Here is a 24,998-nt window from a genome sequence, read left to right on the forward strand (position 1 = left end):
ATTAGCCTACCTGTACTTTTGTAAAGTTGCCATACTGTGTCCAACAAACTGGAATTAGTATTCTCTAAAATTTGAATATTGCTTTTGGTTTTTGTTTACACTCTGCTGTAGTCTTCCATAGTTTACCCGTTACTTTATGTTATTATACATAGTTTTACATATTGTTTGATATTAATTAAAATTAAAAATAATTAATACTTTTGAATTTAAAAATAAATCAAACGGGAAAAATTAGGACAAAATTGAAATACACCGTGTTATTTGTGAAAACGAGAAAGTGTAGAAAAAACAAATGTGATAATGATGTTACATACATGGAAGGTAAGTGGGAAAAATGACAGGAGTCCATGCTCTAAGAGTATCTCTAATGTAGCATATCTGTTTTTGTTTCAAAATGTCAACTCGGTATAGCACATAAGATTTTAAATCAACATACAAAAACTTTTATTTCTACTCCAGTGGTTATTACTGGTTTGTGTTTTAAACTGCTAACTCATCACCTACTTTTCCCTCCATAGTGAATTATCCCATCTTCAAAAACGGGTTTGTTTTTCCAATACACTACACTTCCGACACCCACCTCCAATGGGATAAGGCACCTGTGTTGAATTTCAAAACAGCTCCACATGGGATTCGAAACACCCCATTGGAGATGCCCTAAGTAAGCAAGTAGGGTTAAAAGGTAGCATTGATTAAAAAAAAAAGGTAATTGTGTGACTAATAAGTGATAACGATCATCATGAATTTGAGGACACACTTAATATATGATTGTTAAGGCGTGTGCGATAACTTAAACTTCCATATATTATCACATAATCATCATGAGAGCTAATCATTAAAGATTGTGAAGCCCTTGGGATCACTAAAACAAAGTACATATATTTTTAAGGTTTAATTAAGAACTTTGAAATAAAACCGTTGCCCACATTCATTGATAAACACTTAAAAGCCCTGAATTAGGGTAACACAAGAAACTTATTCAATTACAACAAACTTTATTTAGGATAGACCAGATCTTTTGGAACAAGCCGGCAACGGAGACCCACACAGGCACCGGTTATGAAAATAAGACGTGGTAGCCACATTCTGCAGTTCTCCACCTTGAGGAATCTTCCCACACAACCTATTATAACTCACATTCACATTCTGCAAATTTAGTCCTCTCAACGACGCCGGCAGGCTTCCAAAAATCTTATTATGATTCAAATCTAACCACGTCAAGCTCACCGGAAACACGAATTTAGAAAGATCAAACTGGAAGGCGTTCCTAGAAAAATCAGCTATTTGAATGCTTTTGTTTCGTCCAAAAAACATGCTTAAATCATCTGTCAAGTTGTTTCGTGAAAAGTGGATGGTGAGCAAGTTTAAGAACCCTAAAGATTTGGGTACTTGTCCAGTAAGCTGGTTATGTGAAAGGTGAAGAGCTTTGAAGTTTTTGCTGAACTTCCCGAATGATTCCGGGATGACGCCCGTTAGCTTGTTTCTGCTGAGGTTCATTTCGGTTAATTTTGGTAACGTTGCAAGCTCTGAGGGTATGGATCCAGTGAGTGTATTGAACGACAAGTCGAGGTAATCTAGGTTTTTGAGTTGGCTAAGGAACGAAGGGACTGGACCGGTGAGATTAGTCCAGCTTAATGTGAGCATGGTGAGGTGGGTGAGTTTAGAAATGGAGGATGGGATTTGACCGGTGAGGTTGGTGAGTTTTCGGAACTCGAGTGTTTGGAGGTACGGAAGGTCACCGACTTCTGGTGGGATTTGGCCGGATATGTTGCCGGAGGAGATGGTGAGTTCGACGACACGGCCGGTGGTTTTGTTGCATTTGAGACAGTACCATTTGCAGCAATCTAGAGTGGTTTGCCAAGAGGCTAAATGGTAAGGGTTTCCTAGGGATTTCTTGATTTGAAAGAGGACTTTTTCGTCATTTTTGTTGCATGGTTTGGAGACGGAGAGAGATGGGGTGGGGAGAGAGAGGAAGATGAGGAGAGAGATGATGAAGATTTTTTCTTCATTGGTGGTGCATGTGGTGTGGTTTTTGTTTCTTCAATTTGAACGTGCATTTATAGACTTTGATAAGAAAAATGTTATATTCAAAAGTAGGCTAAATTCAAACCCCCCCCCCTCCCCCCTTCACACACACACATCATGTGTAACCCAATTATTTCAGGGCTATATTCAAGACTGATGCCTTAACCGTCATGAGACTGTACCCTTTGATGCGTCGGATCAATCGATAAACCCTCTCTCCCATCAGATTCGAACTCGGGATTAAAGCTGTAACATCTGCAATTTAAGAAATTATAAATAAAATAAAATAAGTTTTATTTACTTAATTGTTGAGTGTCATTATTTAAATCCGTTAAATAATAATAGGATGAAAGGATAAACTTAGGGTTTGGTTATGGATCTAAGAATGATTACGAGCCTAAGTCCATGGGCCTAGAATATTTAAAGTCCTAAACCTTTTCTAAAACCATAATCATCCTTATTTCATCATCCTCATCATCAGACACACGTACACACACTACCCCCTGTGCACACAAACATTCTTTCTTCTTATTTCATTCAAGATCTAATAGAATAAACAAGATTTATTTCTATTTATTCACTTAAGAAGAAGAACTCATCTAGGATTTGCAAGTGAATCAAGAACTAATCTAGACAAGATCTATAAGGTATGTATCATGTTAAAGATTAATCCTTTTATCCATCTTCTTCTTATTCTTATTGTTATGAGGTAATAATAAAATGAATCTTGCAAGTTAGAGAACGAAACGAACCTAATCACCCGACACGAATAAACTTTATTGAACCATGCAAATAGGTTCGGATGCCGATTTAATGGATTGAAAAAGGTGTATGAAGAAACGTGGATCTACTCGCTGGTAGCAGATCTACTTTCCTCGGGTGTGATTATACTATTTCACCGATGGTTCTTCTGGATCTGTGTTCTTCCACCTACAAAATGAACAGCGCCGTTACTTACCCCTCAGAAAGGGACAGAGGGGTCCTCTTTGGGGTAACCCTCCGGCGTGAGAATCAGTATATGTAGGAGAAGATGATAATGTGAGAGTAAGGGGATCTCGAGAGTATTGCTTATTAGCTGAATACTGTATGATTGTGTGACTGTGTGTTTGTATGTAACTGACTGTGAGTGAATTTAATTCAATATGATTGAATGTGATATCACTGCCTGTAACTGTCAATGATTGAGTATGAATCTGTCCATCAAAGTGGAGTTAATGCTGTATTTATAGTGCTAGGGTTTCCACTGGTTGGGCTCAACCTCGTTGGCCTCCTCCAATCGCACTGCGCCACGTGTCCTCTAGGACACCTGGCGCTTTCTCGTTGGTTGTAATCACGTGGTAACCCATGTGTCATGCTGAGTTGTCGACCTTTCATTTGGCAACTGTCAACATCAGCATATTCTTACTCCTTAAAAAGATGCCTTCTGGAAGGTTGTCTGACGTGCACAATCAAGGTTGCCCTAATCCTGATTTGGATGAGGACGAGGTCGATTATGTGCATGTGTGATATGCGCCAATCCTGAGGATGCGCGAGGTCTTCTCTTTATTCTCACGCGCAGATATTTCATGCGCAGATGTGATATGCACGAGCATGTGATATGCGCCGCGCGCTGATGCGCCGCGCGCATATGTGATGCGCGAGCATATGTGTGCCTGGGCAGATGTGATATGCACGAGCATGTGATATGCGCCGCGCGCTGATGCGCCGCGCGCATATGTGATGCGCGAGCATATGTGTGCCTGGGCATATGATGCCTAAGCATGTTTTGTATGCGCCATGCGCATAGGTTTTGGCTTTGTGCCTTCATAATGTCTTTATCTTGTGGGTTGACCCGCCTTGCTCGGTGTTGAGGCGGGTACATACCTCTTCAAGCCCCCCCAGTCTAATGTGTATCTCATCTCGCGCTAGCGCGGTAAGATAGATATTAGACTTACTGATTTGGTCTTTTTAATGTGGTGTTGTCGTTTTCTTGGTTGTTTCCATCGTTGCGCGAAGTTCTATCCATTTGGTTGAAACGAAGGGTCCAAACACGTGGTTGGTTGGTGGTGACGTGCGCCGTAAACGTGTCAGACGTTTCGTGTGCTCGAGGTGCTACAGTTGCCTTTCATGTCCCCTCGCACAGCTGTCTGGAACACGTGTCGCGCTCGCATTGGTTTGCACCTGCGAGTGGGGGCGCGTCTCTGCTCCGTGGCAGGTCGGTTACATTTTTATGTCCCCTCAACAGTGTTAGGGACACGTGCCGCGCCCTCGTTGGCTTGCACCCGCGAGTGGGGGCGCGTGAAATCCGATCAGTTGCCACATTTCTCTCTCCTGGGCCTATAAAAGCAGGCCCTTAGGAAATTTTTTATCTTCATCTTCATTGTTGCTAATTTTCGAATTTCAGCCTTTCATATTCTGATTTGAGTGTATTCATCGTTTCGAATCTTCGATTATCTGCTGCTGCAGTTGTATGTCTGATAGTTCAGACTCCTCTAACCCCTCAATCACCTCTATTGCTTCTCGAAGACGCCGTGTGAAATCTGTGGTGATGTCGACATTGAAGCAAAAGGGCAAGGGGAAGAGGGTTGTTGAGACCACATCGGAGAAAGTAGGGAGGACCAAGGCCACGAAAAGGTGGAATGAAATCCCCTGCAAATTGAGGCAGGTCGATCTCGACAGCCTCATCTCGTCACAGGGTTTCCCCCCTGTGTTTGGCTGCATGTTGCCTGTGGCCGGGCAAACGGCGGCGGACCCGCCTCCCGGCTATATTTCACTGTACACCCATTTTTTCACCCACTGCAACCTTCGTCTTCCGATGACAAGGTTTGTAGGCGCGGTGTTACGGTTTTTCGGGATTCATATATCCCAAGTCCATCCGTTTGGACTTGTGCGCATGACTCATTTCGAGTTCATGTGCAAATCACAGCGCGAGGAGCCCACCCCTCGGCGCTTTCAATTTTTTTACAAGCCCAAGATCCAAGATTCTTGGATCTCCTTTATTCCTCGCAGTCAGAAGGTTAAGTGCAGCACCGTATCATTCAAGAGCCTTCATGACTGGTCTGAGAGGTTCTTCTACATCAGGGCTGGTGTAATCCCCATCCGCATGACGATGCGCGCGATCGATTCTGCGCCCGCGGATGCGGATGTTATTAAGAACCCAACCGGCGCCTGGGTTAAGAAACTGTCCGCCGAACCATCTCCCAACAAGAAAATTCGCGAGGAGGCGCTGGTGGGGGTCGGCATGAGTAGGTTGTGGGCCGACAGCGCGCTTGAGCCCGTTATCCAAGTCGACGGGTTGTGTAAGTTTATTTCATTGCTTTATTTCTTTTTCTGCGCGAACATAATTCTTTTGCTGATATCACTTGACTTGTTTTTGCGCAGTCACCAAGGATTATATCCACGCCGCTTATGATGATCAAGTGGAGGGTGGCTCCGTCGCGCTTGGCGCTGGGGAGGTTGGTTTCCCAGATCGCTTCGATGACATGTTCATCCCAGTGGATCTGGAATTTGACTTTGATAGTGACGCGCCTGGTAAGCCTTCGCACTTATGCTTATTCCTTTAGAATACCAAAGTTTATTAACAGTTCTGTTGCTTGTATTTGCAGATGAGCTCGAAAACTACGAGCTGGAGCTCGCGGAAGAGGAGGAGGAGGAAGAGGAGGCGCCCCTACTAAAGCTCAAAGCTAAGGGGAAATCTGGCGCAGGGGGCAGTAAGAAACAGAAGAAAGATGACACCCCTGTCGCTCATCCCCATGCTCAAACGAAGGGACCTAAGGAAACCCAGGTGTTTACCACCAAGGTTTCTTTAGCTTCCCTGCCTGTGAAAGTGGGCAGACCTCCTGTCCACTTGAGGTATGGTGGCGTCACCTCCTCCGTTCGCGCGGCTGAAGAGAGAAGCAGTGCCGCGCCTGCGACAGGTATACTTTGCTTATCTTCATCTGATTGAATTATTATTAAACCTTTGCTCCTTTGAATGTTTGCAGGACCGGCGACGGTCGCAGATCAGCCGCAGGCGCCACAAGGTGCTGAGACTGCGCCGGGGGCTGCTTCGAAGTCCCCTGTTCTACCCTCTGAAAAGGGTAAAATGAACTTTATGGCGATGTTCGCCGCGCGAACAGAATTGCGCCAAGGTATGTTTTGCACATTTGTCTTCTGAATTTTTTCTTTTGGATCCAGTCATAAACCAATTTTCCTTGTTGATTTGTTCATAGGAGTTGTAGCTGGCGTACAAGTTGCTGGTGACACTCCTGGCGCCGTTGCCGGCGCCGCTGGTTCTGCTCCTGCTCCTGCTAGTGCTGAGTCTCCCCTTATTGGGATTACAAAGGAGCAGGAAGCCGTATTGCGCGCCGAAATGGCGACGCCGAGACCTCCCTCGCCTCCTCCTACACGCAGCCCTCCCCGCGAAACTGGTTTGGAGCCCTCCAGGTCGCAAGAGAAGAGGCCTATTGAAGAAGATGAGGAGGATGAGGGGGCTCAAGCTGAGGACTCCTTGGAAGACCGCGCCAGCCCTGCAATGCCACAAGACTTCGCAGCGCAGACTTCAGGTGGGGCTGGCGCTGACTTTTCTGCTTCATCCCCGCAGGTATGTTTTAATTTGTTGCTCCGCTGCGCGTACCTCCATATAAGTATGTTTTATGACTTAGAACATTTCTTGTGTTTTGCAGGGAGGTGACCACGTTTACCGCCCGAGATGGAATATTAATGAAGACAGTTCCTTCCAATCCATGGGCGTATGCGAGGACTTCTGGGCTCATGCCGTGCCTCCTACTGAAAGGAGGTATCAGGAGGAGCGCACCCGCGCGGACTTGCTGAATGACCATATTTTCGCTGGGTCGGCTTTCTTTGCTGCCTCCCAGGAGCTTCGTCGTGATTATATTAAAGTACGCGATGCTCTTGTGGAAGCCCAGCGAGAGGCTAAGGTGGCCGCCTGGAACCTTTCTGATGCTCGCGCACGAGCTGAGAAACTCCAGGCGGAGCTCAGCGAAAACCGAGCAAGTGCCAACACCTCCTTTATTAAGCGCGGGCATGAGCTCCAAGCTGCGCGGGAGAAGCAGCAGGTGGCGGAGGCCGAAGTTGCCAAGTACGCGCGGAGAGTGCGTGTCTTGGAACAGCAGGCGGAGGCGCGTGACCAAGCTATCGTCCAGAGTATCACTGAGAAATCATCACTGGAGAGCGAGGTTGCGCGCCTGAAGAAGGAGTTGGCGGCCGCGCAGGCTGATAGAGATGAGGCCTTGGCGACGGCAGCGTCCAGCCAGGAAGCACTTGATGCTGCGCAGGCGGAGAAAGAAAAAATTTTGGCGGCAGCAGCGTCTGATAAAGAGGAGCTTAAAAAGACCAAGGAAACTGTTGAGTTATTAAACTCCCAGGTTCCTGCCCTCGAGACGTCTGTTGCTGGCCTCGCGCAGGATCTCCAATGGCTGGTGTCACAGGGCATGACTCGTTGCGCTTTGGCGATGAAATATTCCGCCGAGTTTCAGGCCCTTGTGATGGACTGCAATGCTGCCGCGCGCTTGGTGGGTCGAGCTGAAGGGTTTACGGATGGGTATGAATATGGCATGTTGAAGAAGAACCCATCCGAGTACCCTTACAAGAGCGACGCGGCCTGCGCGGACATGGCCGCGGTGGGGGAGAAGTATATGAATACTCCCATCCCCATCCTTATGCAGGTACCTCGACCTTAATGAGTTTTTCTTGATTAATTTTCCAAGTGTTTTGTACTCAATACTTTTCTAATGATTTGCAGATAGCTGCGCTTGCTGACCAGCCCGACCTCGGCGCGCTAAAGAAGTTGCTCGATGAATGCGAGAGGGCTGGTGGCGATGATGGTGGCGCAGGGGATGTTGCCCCTGCCAGCGGCTCTGGCGCGGCGAAAGAATCTGCTCCTGACACCGTCGTGATAGAAGACTCCATTGAGGAGGAAGAACTTGACTATGGTCAGTTCGGAGATGAGGAGCGGGCCGCGCCAGATGCTGAGGGAGATGATGAGGGTGATGAAGCGGCTGACGTCGACGTGGAGACTTGAGAAGCCCTTCATCAAATTTTATATTTTTTTTTTATACTTGTAATTTGTAACTCATCATACTTGTAAATTTCAATTGTATGGAATGAAACTTGTTTTCTCTTTTTCACATCTTGCGCATTTCCATTCATCTCTTCATGTTTGCTTGTATAGATATAAGATATGCTTGCACGTTAAAATAAGAACAAGGTTGTAAGGAAATTATTCACTTAACCATAGTCCTATTTTGTAAGTAGTTTCGCAGTATCTTGTTTATGCTGACATGCGCGATATCTTTCTCAATTCCTTTTTTGCGCGTCGTTGTCGCGCGGTTTTTATATGGAAGTATGAGTTTTAGCCATTACATGTCAGCATGTGTTACTCAGATATCCACTATGATTCCGCGCGCGACCTCGACCTGAGACCTTAACAACTATGATATGGCATGTACTTTGCCTTAGTTGTGTTTAAGGATTTTTATGATCAGGCTGCGCGGGATGTAAGATGGATGTTTGTGAGTGTTTTGAGCTAAGGCTCTTTGTTTTGGGCTAAGGCCCTGACGTTTTTAGAGTTAAGACTCATTAACGTGTTTGAGCTAAGGCTCGTAGGTTTGGGCTAAGGCCCTGACGTTTTAGAGTTAAGACTCGTTAACGCGTTTGAGCTAAGGCTCGCGCATGTATGTTTTACTTCGTTTTATTTTGTTTTGAAGTCAATATAGTGTTGTCATATTGCTCCAAATTAATAAAGGAAGTCTGAAACATGTATGCAAAGGTAATAGAACAAATATTGAAAGATAGCGCGAATCATCATTCATGATGGCTTAAAAGCCTTGATTACATATTTGAACTTTTACATGAAGCATTTTCTAAGCTGTGCCGCGTTCCACGCGCGCGGTATCTTTTTTCCATTCAAATCTTTTAAAGTGTACGCGCCTTTCCCCAAATCTTCTGAAATTTGATAAGGTCCCTCCCAATTGGGGGACATTTTTCCTGGGGGTATCGCGCGGCTAGCTTCATTGTTTCGAAGGACAAAATCATTTTTCTTGAAGTGGCATTCTTTAACGCGCTGATTATAATATTTTTCCAGCTTTTTCTTGTATTTGGCTTCATTGATGATAGCCGCTTCTCTGCGTCCTTCAAGCAAGTTGAGGTCCAATCTTCTTTCGCGCTCGTTATCAGTCTTGCTCATCATGAGTACCCTATGGGATGGGCATCCAATTTCTGCTGGGATCATAGCCTCTGTCCCATAGGTTAGGCTGAACGGGGATTCGCCATTGCTAGTTTTGCTTAATGTCCTGTGCGCCCACAGGACATTAGGTAACTCTTCGACCCAAGAATGGGATTCTCCCTCCAACCTTTTCTTCAGCCCATTTAACAAACTTTGATTCGCGCGCTCCACTTGGCCATTCCCTTGAGGGTGGTAGACCGAAGTGAAGATTTGGTTGATGTGCAATTCTTTGAGCCAGCTGGATATCTTCCTGTCAGTGAATTGTTTGCCATTGTCGCTCACAATTTCCATAGGAAGGCCAAAACGGCAAATGATGTGGCTCCAGATAAATTGCTTCATCGCCTCAGCTGTGATTTTTGCTAGTGGCTTGGCCTCAACCCATTTTGTGAAATAGTCTATCGCCACTACCAAAAATTTCACTCGCCCTTGCGCTTGCGGCAGGGGCCCCACAATATCAATGGCCCATTTGTGGAAAGGCCATGCAGAGGTCACCGGAATCAAGTTGTTCTTTGGCCGCATGGTGTTTGGCGCGTAGCTCTGACATGCCTTGCATTTTTGGATTTCTTTTAGCGCATCCAAGTACATGCCTGGCCAATAGTAGCCTGAGCTCATTGCCTTGGCAACCACCATGCGCGAGCCAGCGTGTATTCCGCAGATTCCTTCGTGAATCTCCCTAATCACATAGCTTGCTTCTTCAGCATCCAGGCATTTCATGAGCGGTCCAAGGTAAGAGCGTCGATATAATGTACCATCAAGTAGTTCATAGTTCTGCGCCTTGTGTCTTATCTTTCTCGCCTGTGCGCGATCGTCCGGTAACTTCCCCTCCTTCAGGAATTCCATTATTGGAGTTATCCAGGATGAAGGGGTTGTATGAATTACAAGGACAGATTGCGTTTGCACTGACGGGTTGCTCATCACTTCCACCCTGACATCTTTGCCAAAGTGATCAAAATTAGTTGAAGCCATCTTACTCAACGCGTCAGCAGACTTATTTTCGCTGCGCGAGATGTGTATGATTCTGAAGAAGTCAAACTGCTCAACGAGCTTTTTTGCCTGCTCTAGATATAGAGGCATTGTGTTCTCCTTGGCGTCATAAAGGCCGTTGACTTGAGCAGCTACCAAGTAAGAATCAACATGGGCCTCTAGCCTTTTAACTCCAAACTTGCGCGCAATGCGCAGACCAGCCAGCAGGGCTTCATACTCAGCCTCATTGTTGGTACTCTTGAAGTCCAATCTAATAGCATAAGTATATTCATGATTATCAGGGTCCATGTAGGTCCCCCCGGGGACGTCACCGATCGATACGAGATCCGCACGAGGTCTAGGAGTGCGGAATCCTCCTAGACTCGTTTATTGGTGTAAAGACAAAGAACACAAACACGTACACGATCAAATACACAAACAAATACTAGAACGGGATAAACAAATCTGCAGATTCATATATAAAATAATCACGTTACATACCGTAACAAAAACAGAAAACACGACTGACCCGAGGTGAGCTCTACCTCGGGTCGTCTCACACGACACTAGTCTCTTACTCTCTCTCAATAAACAAGCTGCTCAAACACACACCGATTTCTTGATTCCTAAAACTAAACAAGACACAACTATATATAGACAAACATTCACGGGCCTGGGCTTCAGTAGGCGAAGTTGTGCTAACTTCGCCTATGGCGAAGTTGTGATAACTTCGCCTAAGGCAGAAGTTGCTCTAACTTCGCCTAAGGCGAAGTTGTGCTAACTTCGCCTGTGGCGTTCCGCTGGTCAGAATTGCATAGCGACGGTCACAAAATGCACCAACAGTCTCCCCTTTGACCGTTGCTCTCAATTCTAACAAACACGAAAGATCATCTGTTACAAAACATGCACCAACAGACTCCCTCTTAACTGATGATCTTCTGTTTGCAGTCAACCAGCCGTGTCAGAAACTGTCCTGTAGCTTCACAAATCTACCAATCACCCAGCGTCTTCCATATCAGATCTCCCCTTCAGTGTAAGCTTCTCCGACTATAACGATTGAGGTCTTTGTAATGCATGCATCCTCGTGCCAATAGATCATCTCAACCAATCACGTGAGTCCATCTGACTTCACCACCACATGAAGTTGGGCTTCCTCCACAACTTCACCAACTCGTCGGCATACGATAAGGTTTAATCTTCAACTACTCAACATCAAGTGATCAATTTCATCACAAAACCATCCTGACAGAATCTAACACACTACCATTAAAAAATCTGAAGCATCTTCAATCACCAGGGATAACGATCAGGAACATAAACACTTTAATTCCCGGTTAAATCCAACTTGTTCCAGAATCTTCACTCTAATAAATAAGCATCACGTTTCAGGATCCAATTCTCGAACGCCTTGAAAATAACATAAAAAATATGCTCTGACCGCAATCCAGTAATGACGAAAAACCTTCAGTTCAATTTGACTTTCTTCGGTTGGTCACCACGAACAACAACAATTTCCTTTCCCACAAACACCCGAATATGTGTCACTATCCAGTTTCAAACAATAACCCATTCACAACCTCAACTCCAAATCAGAGTTGACACGTATTTGTTCACACGTAAGATCAAGAGATAACAAGATCACTCGTTGACGGAACAACATCTTCGGTCTCACAATAATCGTGTACACCTGGCCATACAGACGAAAACTCCAAACAATTTTTTTTTTTTTTTTTTTTTTTTTTTTTTTTTTAACTTCACCTGGCTGCTAACTTCACCTGGCCATAACTTCGCCTGGCTGCTAACTTCGCCTGGCCATAACTTCGCCTGGCCTGTTCATAACTTCGCCTGGCCTGTTCATAACTTCGCCTGTTCATAACTTCGCCTGGCCTGTTCATAACTTCGCCTGTTCATAACTTCGCCTGGCTATAACTTCGCCGAGAAGTCAACTTCGCCTAAAGTCAACTTCGCATGTTCATAACTTCGCCAGACCTTATATCTTTGCTGAAACCCTACGAACAGTGACGGCAACTTCGCCTGATGAACAATAACTTCGCCTGAAGAACTGTTCGGCCAGAAACGCACAGAAACGTGCCAGAAACACCAAAACGCAGATCTCGAACCATAGCGTAAGAGCCTAAGGCTCTGATACCACATGTAGGTCCCCCCGGGGACGTCACCGATCGATACGAGATCCGCACGAGGTCTAGGAGTGCGGAATCCTCCTAGACTCGTTTATTGGTGTAAAGACAAAGAACACAAACACGTACACGATCAAATACACAAACAAATACTAGAACGGGATAAACAAATCTGCAGATTCATATATAAAATAATCACGTTACATACCGTAACAAAAACAGAAAACACGACTGACCCGAGGTGAGCTCTACCTCGGGTCGTCTCACACGACACTAGTCTCTTACTCTCTCTCAATAAACAAGCTGCTCAAACACACACCGATTTCTTGATTCCTAAAACTAATCAAGACACAACTATATATAGACAAACATTCACGGGCCTGGGCTTCAGTAGGCGAAGTTGTGCTAACTTCGCCTATGGCGAAGTTGTGATAACTTCGCCTAAGGCAGAAGTTGTTACAACTTCGCCGTTGGCGAAGTTGCTCTAACTTCGCCTAAGGCGAAGTTGTGCTAACTTCGCCTGTGGCGTTCCGCTGGTCAGAATTGCATAGCGACGGTCACAAAATGCACCAACAGTCTCCCCTTTGACCGTTGCTCTCAATTCTAACAAACACGAAAGATCATCTGTTACAAAACATGCACCAACAGTCCACCAGTTTGAGGCCTGCGCCGGACCCTTCGCTGTTGGAGGCTCCATCAGTGAATAGCCTCCAAACATCTTCTTCATCATTTGCTCGCGGAGGGTCTACCTCGCGCTGAGCTTCTTCAATCTTTCCCTCTGGGATTTCCGTGATGAAATCCGCTAAAACTTGACCCTTTATTGCTGGACGGGGCTTATAGGTGATCGTGTGTTCACCTAATTCCAGCGCCCACTTTGTCAGCCTTCCGGAGAGCGCGGGGCGTCGCAAGACTTGCTGGATGTTGTAACCAGTCAGAACTTCAATAGGATGACCATTGAAGTATCTATGGAGCTTGCGCGACGCGTGTGTTAGTGACAAAACTAACTTTTCCATGATGGAATAGCGCGTCTCAGGGTCTGTCAGCACCCGACTCACATAGTATATTGGCGTTTGGATCCCCTTGCGATCCACCAATAATACTGCGCCGATGGCGCGGTCTCCAGCTGACAGGTACAATGTAAGGGTTTCACCAGGAAGTGGAGCTGTTAGCGCGGGCAGCTTTATGAGACATTCTTTTATCTCACTGAAAGCTTGCTCAGCCTCAGGCGTCCACTTGAATTGGCTTTTCTTCAAGCAGTTCCTCAAAGTGTTAACGAATGGAGTAGATTTGCTGGCGTGGTTCGCTAGGAACCTGTTGATTGACACCAATCTACCATTCAGCTTCTGAACCTCTTTCATGGTGGATGGTGAAGGCATGTCAAGGATGGCTTCCACCTTTTCAGGGTTCACCTTGAAACCATCCTTAGTGACCATTACACCAAGAAATTTCCCCTCTTCCGCGCCGAAAGTACATTTGCTCGGGTTGAGCTTCATGTTAACTTCCGTTAGGCGCTGAAGAGTTTCCTCGATGTCTTTGAGCATTTGTCTCTCCTCCCTGCTCTTGATCACCAAATCATCAACGTAGACTTCTAGATTTCTTCCGATTTGTTCACTGAAAACCGAATCCATAAGTCTCTGATAGGTGGCGCCCGCATTCTTTAAACCAAAGGGCATTTTTGTGTAACAAAAAACACCCTTGTCGGTTCTGAAGGCAGTCTTGTCTTCGTCCTGTGGTGCCATTTGAATCTGGTGATAGCCTTTGTAGGCATCCAGGAAACATTTGAGCTTGAATGGCGCCACGGAGTCCACCTTTGCGTCGATGTTTGGGAGGGGGTAACAGTCTTTCGGACATGCTTTGTTGAGGTCCTTGAAGTCAATACACATCCTCCATGACCCGTTGCTTTTCTTTACCATCACAGGATTGGCTACCCACGTCTGGTATCGGATCGGGCGGATGATGTTTGCGCGCAACAGGTCCTCCACTTTCTCATTCATGGCCTTCGCCTTTTCATCCCCCATGATTCTCTTTTTCTGAGCAATTGGCTCCACCGACTTGAACGTGTTAAGAGAATGTTGCGCCAAGTCTCGCGGGACCCCCGTCATATCGGAGTGTTGCCACGCGAAAACCGACGTGTATTTTGTGAGCAACCTTTTCATTCTCAATCTCGTTTCGTCTGAAATGGTAGCGCCAATTGTGACCGATTGCTCTGGGAATTTTGGGTTTAAAATCCACTTCTCTGGCACATTGTCCGCCATTGGAAGTTTCATTCTCCCTTCCCGCGGCGTACTTGTCACTGCGCACAAATGATCGCGGTAAACAAATGTTACGCCTGTTGGTGTAGGGAACCCCAATGCGCCGTGCGCTGGCGACGGTACAGCATTAAATTGGGCAATCGTTCCCCTACCCAGGATCATATTGTGGCATGACGTGGTGGGCAAGACCAAGAAGTTGACAACTTCGGCTCGCTTGTGCTCATCATCCCCCATAGTTAGTTCAAACTGAATCTGGCCTAGGGGATGGATGATTTTATTTGAAACACCACAGATTGGTGCGTTCACAATTTCGAGCCGCGCTTGGTCTGCCGGGTCTAACTTTCTGAAACATTGCTCATACATAATGTCAGATTCGCTTCCAGTGTCCACCAGGACCTTTGACACTTCGTAATGAGCAATGTGTGTGGTGATGACGAGAGGACTGCTTATTGAAGGGCCTCCCCTGATTCTTGGGAAGATGACTTGCTGCTCGCGCCAATCTCCGTGGATTTGCGCGCTTCTCTTTTTTGACGTCTGCCCTTGTCGTCCCCCCTCAGCCACACAGATTCTTTTGTATTTCTTGCTGGCAGAGGCTCCTTCCGGTTGCTCATCTTCTATTCTTTGGTTTTTCACCAAGTGAGCCAGCCTGCCTGATTTTACATCCTTCTCGATCGCATCCTTTAAATGATGGCATGCGTCGGTGTTGTGGCCCGGGGACCTGTGAAATTCACAATATTTGCCACTGTTTTGCGGTCCCTTGTAGTGTAGTTGCTTGGGGGGCTTGAATTGAACATTCTCAGTACTTAACACCTGTGAAGGTGTTTTAGTGAGGGGAGTCCATATTCTTGGCAGAGGTCTGCTGGGATCTCTGCCGCCCTCCCTCTTGTCACCCTCCCCGCGATTACGAACATCTTTTTGGGGCTGGGGTGAGCTTGGTTGCGCTTGCTTTTCTGCGGAAGAAAAACTTGTTGGCTGCAACCTGGACCATTCAGAGTTCTGTTTGGCCCTCTTCTCTTTGCTGCGCGGTGATTCAGCCTGATGCGCTCTTTCTCTTGCCCTATCTTGGGCAATCTGTTTTTCATTTCTCGCGAAAACTCGCGATGCCTCCATTAACTTGGCCCACGTGGTGGGCATGCCATCTTTGCTTACGAGAGCTCGTCGTAATTGATCACTGCGCGCGCCTTGTATAAAGGCCACGCGCAGGAGTTGCCCGGTTATACCTCCGATTGCCAGAGACTCCTGATTGAACCGAGTGATGTAATCTTCAATAGTTTCATCATTCCTGCGTACGCAGTGCATGATGTCATCAGGATCGCGCGTGTGCCTGCGCTGCTGTACGAAGTGCGCTTGGAACTTTTCTAATAGTTCCTCGAACCCATCAATTTGCCCAGTCGGCAAGCTCTCGAACCATACTCGCGCCGCGCCCGTTAGGCAGCGAGCAAACATATGACACCATGTTGGCATCGTCCAGCTCTCTAGGTTTCCCGTGTTGTAAAAACCTTGCAAGAAATCGTCTGGATCTGTCGTGCCGTCATATTTACCTAAACCACTTGGCATCTTGGTCTTGTGCTGGATGGGAGCCTGCGCGATGCGCGCAGTGAACTTTGAGTGTTTCACCAAGATGGCTGGTCTGTAGGGTGTGGTTACGTCCACTTGCCCTCTGACTGGTGGGCTGTACGGCATGTGCAGATCCAGATCGGCTCTGGCTCCAGGCGCCATGTTCACAGGCGCGCGGAGCTGTGAGCCTTTTACATGAGTATCCCGCGTCTTCCTCATGCTATGCACTTCTTCATCACTGAACTCAGTGTGTGCAGTGTGAACAGAATGTCCTTCTTCCGGCGCGCGCGGCCTTTTTGTAGTCTGCTTATCAAACGCTTGCCTTTGTGTTTGGTCGGCTAGCTTCTTCTGTTTGACCATTTCATTGTACTTTTCCATCAGACGCCGCTGCTCGTTTATGAGCCATTCATTCGGATCATTTGTTTCTTCTTCTGGACCCATTGGTCCTTTCAGTTTCGCGCCGGCCATATTTTGTAACGTGAGATCGTCTGGAGGAGTTTCAGTCTGGCCGTGAGGGGTTGTGACGAAGGGACGGTTGCTGGTGGTACGCGTAGAATCACGCGGAACCCTCAGAACCTGCTGTCCGTCGTTAACACCCTCACGTTCAATATCCTCCAGAGCTTGATCAACGTTACGAACGCCAGAAACCATGGTGATTGATTTTTTTTATGTAGATCTGATGAGATCTGATTGCCGATGTAACAGCGGATGGCGCCAATGAAGAAACATGGATCTACTCGCTGGTAGCAGATCTACTTTCCTCGGGTGTGATTATACTATTTCACCGATGGTTCTTCTGGATCTGTGTTCTTCCACCTACAAAATGAACAGCGCCGTTACTTACCCCTCAGAAAGGGACAGAGGGGTCCTCTTTGGGGTAACCCTCCGGCGTGAGAATCAGTATATGTAGGAGAAGATGATAATGTGAGAGTAAGGGGATCTCGAGAGTATTGCTTATTAGCTGAATACTGTATGATTGTGTGACTGTGTGTTTGTATGTAACTGACTGTGAGTGAATGTAATTCAATATGATTGAATGTGATATCACTGCCTGTAACTGTCAATGATTGAGTATGAATCTGTCCATCAAAGTGGAGTTGATGCTGTATTTATAGTGCTAGGGTTTCCACTGGTTGGGCTCAACCTCGTTGGCCTCCTCCAATCGCACTGCGCCATGTGTCCTCTAGGACACCTGGCGCTTTCTCGTTGGTTGTAATCACGTGGTAACCCATGTGTCATGCTGAGTTGTCGACCTTTCATTTGGCAACTGTCAACATCAGCATATTCTTACTCCTTAAAAAGATGCCTTCTGGAAGGTTGTCTGACGTGCACAATCAAGGTTGCCCTAATCCTGATTTGGATGAGGACGAGGTCGATTATGTGCATGTGTGATATGCGCCAATCCTGAGGATGCGCGAGGTCTTCTCTTTATTCTCACGCGCAGATATTTCATGCGCAGATGTGATATGCACGAGCATGTGATATGCGCCGCGCGCATATGTGATGCGCGAGCATATGTGTGCCTGGGCAGATGTGATATGCACGAGCATGTGATATGCGCCGCGCGCTGATGCGCCGCGCGCATATGTGATGCGCGAGCATATGTGTGCCTGGGCATATGATGCCTAAGCATGTTTTGTATGCGCCATGCGCATAGGTTTTGGCTTTGTGCCTTCATAATGTCTTTATCTTGTGGGTTGACCCGCCTTGCTCGGTGTTGAGGCGGGTACATACCTCTTCAGTGTATAATTATATAATAAGTTGGACTCGAAAGAAGTAAGGTTCGGATGGGAATGAGAGGCTTGATCCGAACCTGGCTTAAATGAAACTAAAGGACTTGAATCCCCAATCTGCTCGAGTGGTCAGGGACCTCGATTCCCAATTGGATCGAGCAAGTAAATGGGACTCGATTCAGAAGCTGCTCAAATGGGACAAAGGAGTCGATTCAAAGAGTCGAGTCGATTGGAATGAGGGGATCGAATCGAGTAGGATCAAAGGGGTCGGCTCTTTTTTTTTAAACTCGATTGGAAGTAGTAGACTCGACTCAAGTCAAGTCGACTGGATGAAAGGACTCGACCCAAATGGGTGAATCGACTGGAATATGGCTCGATCCGATTGAGGGAGTCGTCTAAAAATTTTGGATCGATGGGGAAAATGTGGGTCGACTCAAAAGGCCACTTGATTGAGGTTAAATAAATTCGACTCAAGTCGAGTCGATTGAAACAAAGGTGGAACTCGATCCGAATTGGCTCGACTGAACTAAAGGGTTCGACTCCCATTTGAACCGATTGAACCAAGGGGTTCGATTCCCCATTCAACTCGAATGAAAACATAAACTCAACCCGAACCGATTTTTATATAAATGGAGCTTGGAGCTCGACTCAAAGTAGGAATTTAATGAAAACATAAACTTGACCCGAAACCCGACTCGTTAAGAAATCGTAACTTATAGAGTTTGTTTTCGTTGCTTAAGAGATCGGTTCTTAACTTATAAGTTCGGTTCGTTAACCGATAAAGTTCAGTTTCGTTAATCCAATAAGTTCAGTTTTGTTAACCGATAAAGTTCGGTTTCGTTAAACTAATAAGTTCAGTTTTGTTAACTTAGGAATATAAGATATTTAAGAATAGATAATTAATACTTGTGAATTATTAAACAGTTAGCACTGCTCGATTGAAGAAAAAGTATCACTATTAACTCCCAGAGGAACCGACTTCAGGTGAGTTTTTAGCCCCTTTTCTCTGTGACGTTTTTCAGGGCTGTGTGCATACTCCTATGTGTTAGTTAATACACTTACCTTAAGTGGTAAGTGTATGATACGTGAATGCTTACGAATTAAATGTTATTATTAAAGTAAGAGTATGTATGTTGTCGTGTATGATTATGTGCATTTTATATAAGCACATATAGACAACTGAAAGATATAAATGTATGGTAATGTATGTATGGATGATTGACGAGATGTGTATGGTTGTATGGTTATTCATGAAAGTGGGACCAGACCCTAATAATATCTGAAACAGAAGGGACCAAATCCTAATAATATCTGAGACAGAAGGGACAGACCTAGAGATAGAATAGCTTATGGTATACCATAGGAAATTATGAAAGACAATATGTATGTATGTATGTATGTATGTATGTATGTATGTATGAAAGAAAGATTAGTAAGTAAAGTATGCAATACGTACCTTCGGATACGTATAAGTAAGAATATGAATGTACTTTTAGTATGCACGCAGGTGAATAGAATGAGACAGGTAGCTTGAGAAGAGACACGTGGCAATAATGTGAAAACTGGCATCCGAAGAAAGAAGATTTACGTGTCGTTTATGTTTAATCGTTAAGACCTTTGTTATTTTGTTTAAAACAAGTACTTGATGATTTATATGAATGGTTGACTTTTATATTCTGCGAATGGTTTTAATTAACTGTGATTCTAGAACTATGTTAATGAGTAAATCAAACACCCGAATTGCAATGCTACCATGCTCGGGGCCATACAAAAGCCCTGATTTGTCGCTTCACCCAGATGTCCTTCGAACTGGCCCAAGTAAGTAGTGAACCTGCGTCTCCACTTAAATTGGGAGGGCGAACCTCTTACCACTAGACCAACTTCTCAGGACTCTCATCTTTATTATGTAAAACTAATTAAAGAATTATTTATTATGTGAAAAAAGCATAAATAATAGTAGCGAGGATTTATAAATTAAGAAAAAGAAGCGGGATACGTAAACGATTTGTCATGTAATTGTGGCAAATGACGCTTTCATTTAGTTATTCATTATGCATTAATAAGACTGATTTAGGACGTTGCTAAAACACCAAAGTACATAGCACATCTACACACCAATAAGGCTATTTTAAAAATATAAATTACAACAAAGAGACCAATCTAGTTTTTTCATTTTTGCCGTTTTCTTTATTAAGAAAATTCAAAACATTTTAATCTATTAAGTTATCTTTAGGATTGATGCCATTGTAAGTATATCATATAAGAGCATTCACAACAAAGCGTTTTTCATAGTTTGTTTTTTTGAAGTTTTTACACGTCATTCATTTTTCTCTATTGTGGGAGTCATTTTTAGCAGACGTTTTTCAAATAAGTTATTCATCAAAAACCAAAAAAAATGAGTTGGGTGGGCCATTTTGCAGATAGTAGGGCCGGGTGAGTGGTTGGGTAGTGGAAAAAAAATAATTTTGTTAAAGGTAAAAGATGGTGACGATGTGATAATGTTTTTAAGTATTTTTAGAATTCCTTATTGGATGAGCTGTTAGTGTTTTTAAATAATTGTGTTTTTATGATATGGAAGCTAACTAGGTATGTTTTTGGGTGTTTTTTGTACCTCCTTATTGTGGATGCTCTAAGAATTAATCAAAGATCTTTACTAATATATGCTTGAGATCTGAGCCATTAATTAATGTTGGTTTAGTGGACGTACGTATCAGAAAGAGCCGTTACGTACTATGGTTGGTCCAGTTATCTCTTATATAAACATTATGCCCTTAATGCATATTAAGTATACAATGATTTCACGAGTATTCACAAGGCTAAGATGTAGGACCTTCAAACGGTTTTTTCTTGTGGTGCTTAAAGTTTTCTTCATAATTAGAAAGCTTAACCGATCCAACAACACCAATCGGGACCCCTTTAAACAAGAATGGTCGCCCTTTCTTATACAATTATACAGGCCAAAGTCCAACTACACTAACCTAACCAATCAAATCACATGCTCTAGGCTAATTCTCCACTAAAGAGCATAGCACCAAACCAAACTCTAAGCAAGTGAACAAACACAGGTATGCTATCACACCCGACCTTCGGGCCTAAATGTTTGCTAGTATCTAGTTATTTTTATTTACGCAACAAAAGCATATCTTTCATTAAAATAATCATATCGGGAGTTGAATAAAATATTACTTTATAAATAGTGACTCAAACACCCTCTACAAATTATCAAACATCATTTAACATTAACAATCATGAATCGTTTTATCAAAAGTACTTAACAAGGACTTTCGAGAGCCATCAAGTTCTTCTATCCCCTAAGGAGTCGTCCTTCCCTTTGACAATCTAACTTCCTAAAATTCTACTTCTGGGATTTGAAAATACAGCAATGTATACTGGGAAATGACATCAACAGACATAAACCGTTTTTGGCAATTAAGAAAGAAAATTAGTTTGATCTTATAAGTGTTAGTAGGCTACAGACTCAGCAAAACAATTGCCTCATTGGGAACAACCATGATACAAATTAGTATCTTTGCTCAGTTTTATGTACACCTGCAACTGAGTCGGTACTAGCCATGTTACAAAGCAGCTTTCATATATATCACGTGCATACTTTAGATCTAACATACTTTAGATCCAACTATACGTATACTTATTGCTTGAATGCTTACTACTTTATGACTCAATTGTTTTAAAATCAATTCAAGCCATTTGATTGATATCAAATCATTTTCAAGGTTTTAGAATGAGTTAACCTATTGTTAGTATAATTATTTATATGATTTATTATATTGCATTTTATCCAGTTAGACTGTAGAGAGACAATCCGGCTTCAGTGGTGGACCTATGGCTAGATCATGGGCGTTGGCCGACCCTTGTGATTTAAAAAAAATTAGTGTGATATATATAGAAAAATCCTAACCGATTCCTATAAAATTTTGATACCGATCCCTGTAAAAGACCGAGAAAAGAAGAATGAGGAAAAAGAGAAAGGGGGAGAAGAAATATTGCCGGAAAAAATTCCGACAAGGGTGGATGGAGTTAGCAGCGGGAATTTGGTTTACGGGAAGACAAGTTCATAAAATATTGATATTTTATTAGATATTGTGGTGTCAGTCTTTTGACTTCTTTTCGGGTTGACTTCTATATTTTCTTTTTTTCTTATTTTGCTAATAATAGTTATAATTAAGTTACATAAATAAACTTATAAGTTTTCTGAATTAACTAGTTTTCATTTATCTTTTTTTTGTTACTGTTTTTAAATAAAAATATATAAAGTTTACTCATATGTTTATGGAGACATAAATCAGTGAGTTTTTGCGCAGCTCGAGGCCCTGTTGCCTCAATGTGCCCGCATACATAAATTGGTGTGTTTTTGCAGCTCGAGGCCTTGTTGCCTCAAAATGCCTCGCGATTGATGTAATTTTGTAATGTATTCATAATTTAATTTTGCTTTTTCTATTTTTTATGTGACCCGAACTTACCCGAGTCAACCTTAAGGTATCAAAAAAATTTAATATTTAGTGACCTACCCCAAAATTTCTGACACGTAACAAAATTTTCTGAATCCGTCACTATCCGGGCTTTAAAATCAATAAACACCTATTTTATCTACACGTGATTAATAAATAAATTTTCTAACTACAGTTTCTTTACACACTCTATAAAAGAATAATTAAAGTAAATGCAATGCATGAATGCAATAGTAACATTTTCAAACTCTTTTGTGAAGGCTGTGAAATTGTGAAACTATATAGACCTGTTCAAAACGACATGCCTAAATTACAATCCGTGTTTAGGGGTGTTCTTCGGGGTCGTTTTTTGGATTTTGGGTTTTTCAGGTCGGGTTCTTTGGGTTTCAAAGTTTTAAATCTTGACCCAAAACCCAACTCAAATCTCTCACGGGCTTTTCGAGTTCGGGTAATTCGGGTTCGGATTTTTTCAGGTTGGGTTAATTGGTTTCGAGTATCCTAGAAAAAAAACACAAAAACAAAACAAATTAAAAAACTATAATGCTAAAATTAAAACAACATATTCTTCTTTTCTTATAACACAAATAATCAAATAATAAACTAACATAACTTGATAAAACAATTCAAAAGAAGACTAAAACCAACCGAATTACTTCGGTTCGGGTTCGGCTTCTTTGGGTCGGGTTAGTTCGATTTCGGGTACGAGTTTTTTCGGATTGGGTTTCGGGTAAAAGTGACGACCCCTGTCCGTTGATCATGTCACTGTACAAGCATGTGCAATTATGCGGGAAAGGGACATGACATGAAAACTGAAGGTGCTGCCACTTTTCATATAGTGTTTCACACGGAGTTTTTGTTACCTTTTTATATTTGGCATCCTATGTTATTATTAAGTGAAGGTAAAGAAATAAAAAGGGATAATTACCGATGAGAACATTTGACCACAGATTCTTAAATTAACCATGTACTTCTCTTTTTAAAGAATTGAAAATTGAAATTTCCGTGGTTCCTCTCCCACGTGGCTTATTTTCATCTGATTGACACACATCTGAAAACCACTTTCCAAATATTGCCGCAAAACTGAAAATCCGGTAGCGTCTTTCCCAACCAGGTCGCCGCCTTTGACCCTCTGTTCCTCTATCCCAAAGGCGCACGTCCATTCATCTCCCCAGAATCGTTGGCTGCTCCAAATCTGCCATCGGCTGGCCGCTTTCATCCGCAAAAGTCAAAACACCACGTTGCAACTTACCGGAATCAAATGTCCATTTACGTGATTTTCCCAAATAAAAGCACCATAGTCTAGTAGCCTCAAAACGTGCTGAAGATCGAAATGAACTATTCAAGATTTCAAGGTACACTTCTTTTAATACTGTATTTATTAGTGTTTAACTTGTTTTAACTTATTTTATATTCTCCTAACTTTCAAACTCGTCAAATAATTCTTAGAATTATTTAAAATCAATTAAAATGGCTAAAAAATGAATTTATAGAAGTACAACGACTAAATATGAAATTTGGAAAACTTTGGTAAAAATATACCCGTCCAGCATTGCTACGGATTTCCCTAAGTTGGCCGCGTAGCGCGGGCAACGTGCAAATAAGCAAAAGTTTATTCTTTGTTCGTTTATTCGTTTTCGATGCTCTAAATCTCTTCCTAACCGATTTAAAACGACATGTAAGATCCAAGTAAATGTAACTAGACCTATTTTAACTATCTAACTCGTTTTCTTGTTCAATAAGATTAAATCTTTCAGTTTATTGTTTGATTTACTTCCTAAATGAGTCCGTTTACTTATTATACTATTAACAAACTATTTTAACCTTTACTATTTATAATAATCTATCATAAAACCCTAAAACCTTCTGTAACATCAGCCACCATCACCCCAAATCCGAATTTCCTTTGATTATATGTGTTCTTCCTCAAGTTCTTTATTCTTCGGTTTGACTTTGGTGCTTCAAGACCTTTGACCATGATTATCTTCTTGTTCCATTCATCTTCCGGGTAAGTTGTCTTTTGTAAAATCATAGATTATTATATCCTGAACAAAAGCCCTCAATCAATTCACAGATTGAGGGAGTCCCGGTTGCCAATTTGATCCCGGCCCGTTTAAGGGCATAATAGTTAAATCCTTTTAACTATTCGATTTCTCTAACTTTTGGTCGGAACTAGCTTTCGGGCCAGAAGACTTTTATGTTTATTTTGAAATTTTGAGTGTACTGGTCAGAACCCAAATTCCGGCTCGAAGTTCGGATTCTGAACAATACTAGCTCGTTTAAATCTTTAAAATCTCATATATTGAGTTTTACACATCTGTTTGATCTGATTCCAGTGGCTATGTTCTCGTTTTTAATTCTAGTTTATTATCTTAAAGTTGTCGGTTATTTTGTGTCGGATCAGTCAGCACGCTAATTTCCTCGTTCACTATTATTTTATTATTATGTCCCCTAACCTTTAAGGTGAGTAATGACTTCTCATTTTACTGCTTTTCAAACTGTTTTGGGGACCTTATGCGTACCTTATAATACTTATATATATATCTTAATTACATCACTTGCAAATCTCAAATATTGTGTTGTTGATCAATTGAATGTTATATGCTATTTGCTTACTTGCTCATTTGTTTAATTATCGCATTCGGAGAGGTATATCATAA

The 24,998-nt window shown here is 43.2% G+C and overlaps 1 protein-coding gene across 1 annotated transcript; it reads right to left on the reverse strand.

The window, feature by feature from the left end:
• Positions 1–999: 999 nt before the first annotated feature.
• Positions 1,000–24,316, reverse strand: LOC143560932 (polygalacturonase inhibitor-like). Its single transcript, XM_077049120.1, has 3 exons — positions 24,202–24,316; positions 2,208–2,280; positions 1,000–2,038 (listed from the first exon to the last, which is right to left on the reverse strand). The coding sequence occupies exons 1-3, from the start codon at positions 24,314–24,316 to the stop codon at positions 1,000–1,002; spliced, it is 1,227 nt and encodes a 408-aa protein (XP_076905235.1).
• Between the last annotated feature and the right edge of the window lie 682 nt (positions 24,317–24,998).

This window comes from Bidens hawaiensis, unplaced genomic scaffold (assembly GCF_021521415.1).
Source record: "Bidens hawaiensis isolate Kalapana, Puna unplaced genomic scaffold, B.hawaiensis_p1.1 tig00020514_1, whole genome shotgun sequence".
In the NCBI taxonomy this organism is placed as follows: Eukaryota; Viridiplantae; Streptophyta; class Magnoliopsida; order Asterales; family Asteraceae; genus Bidens; species Bidens hawaiensis.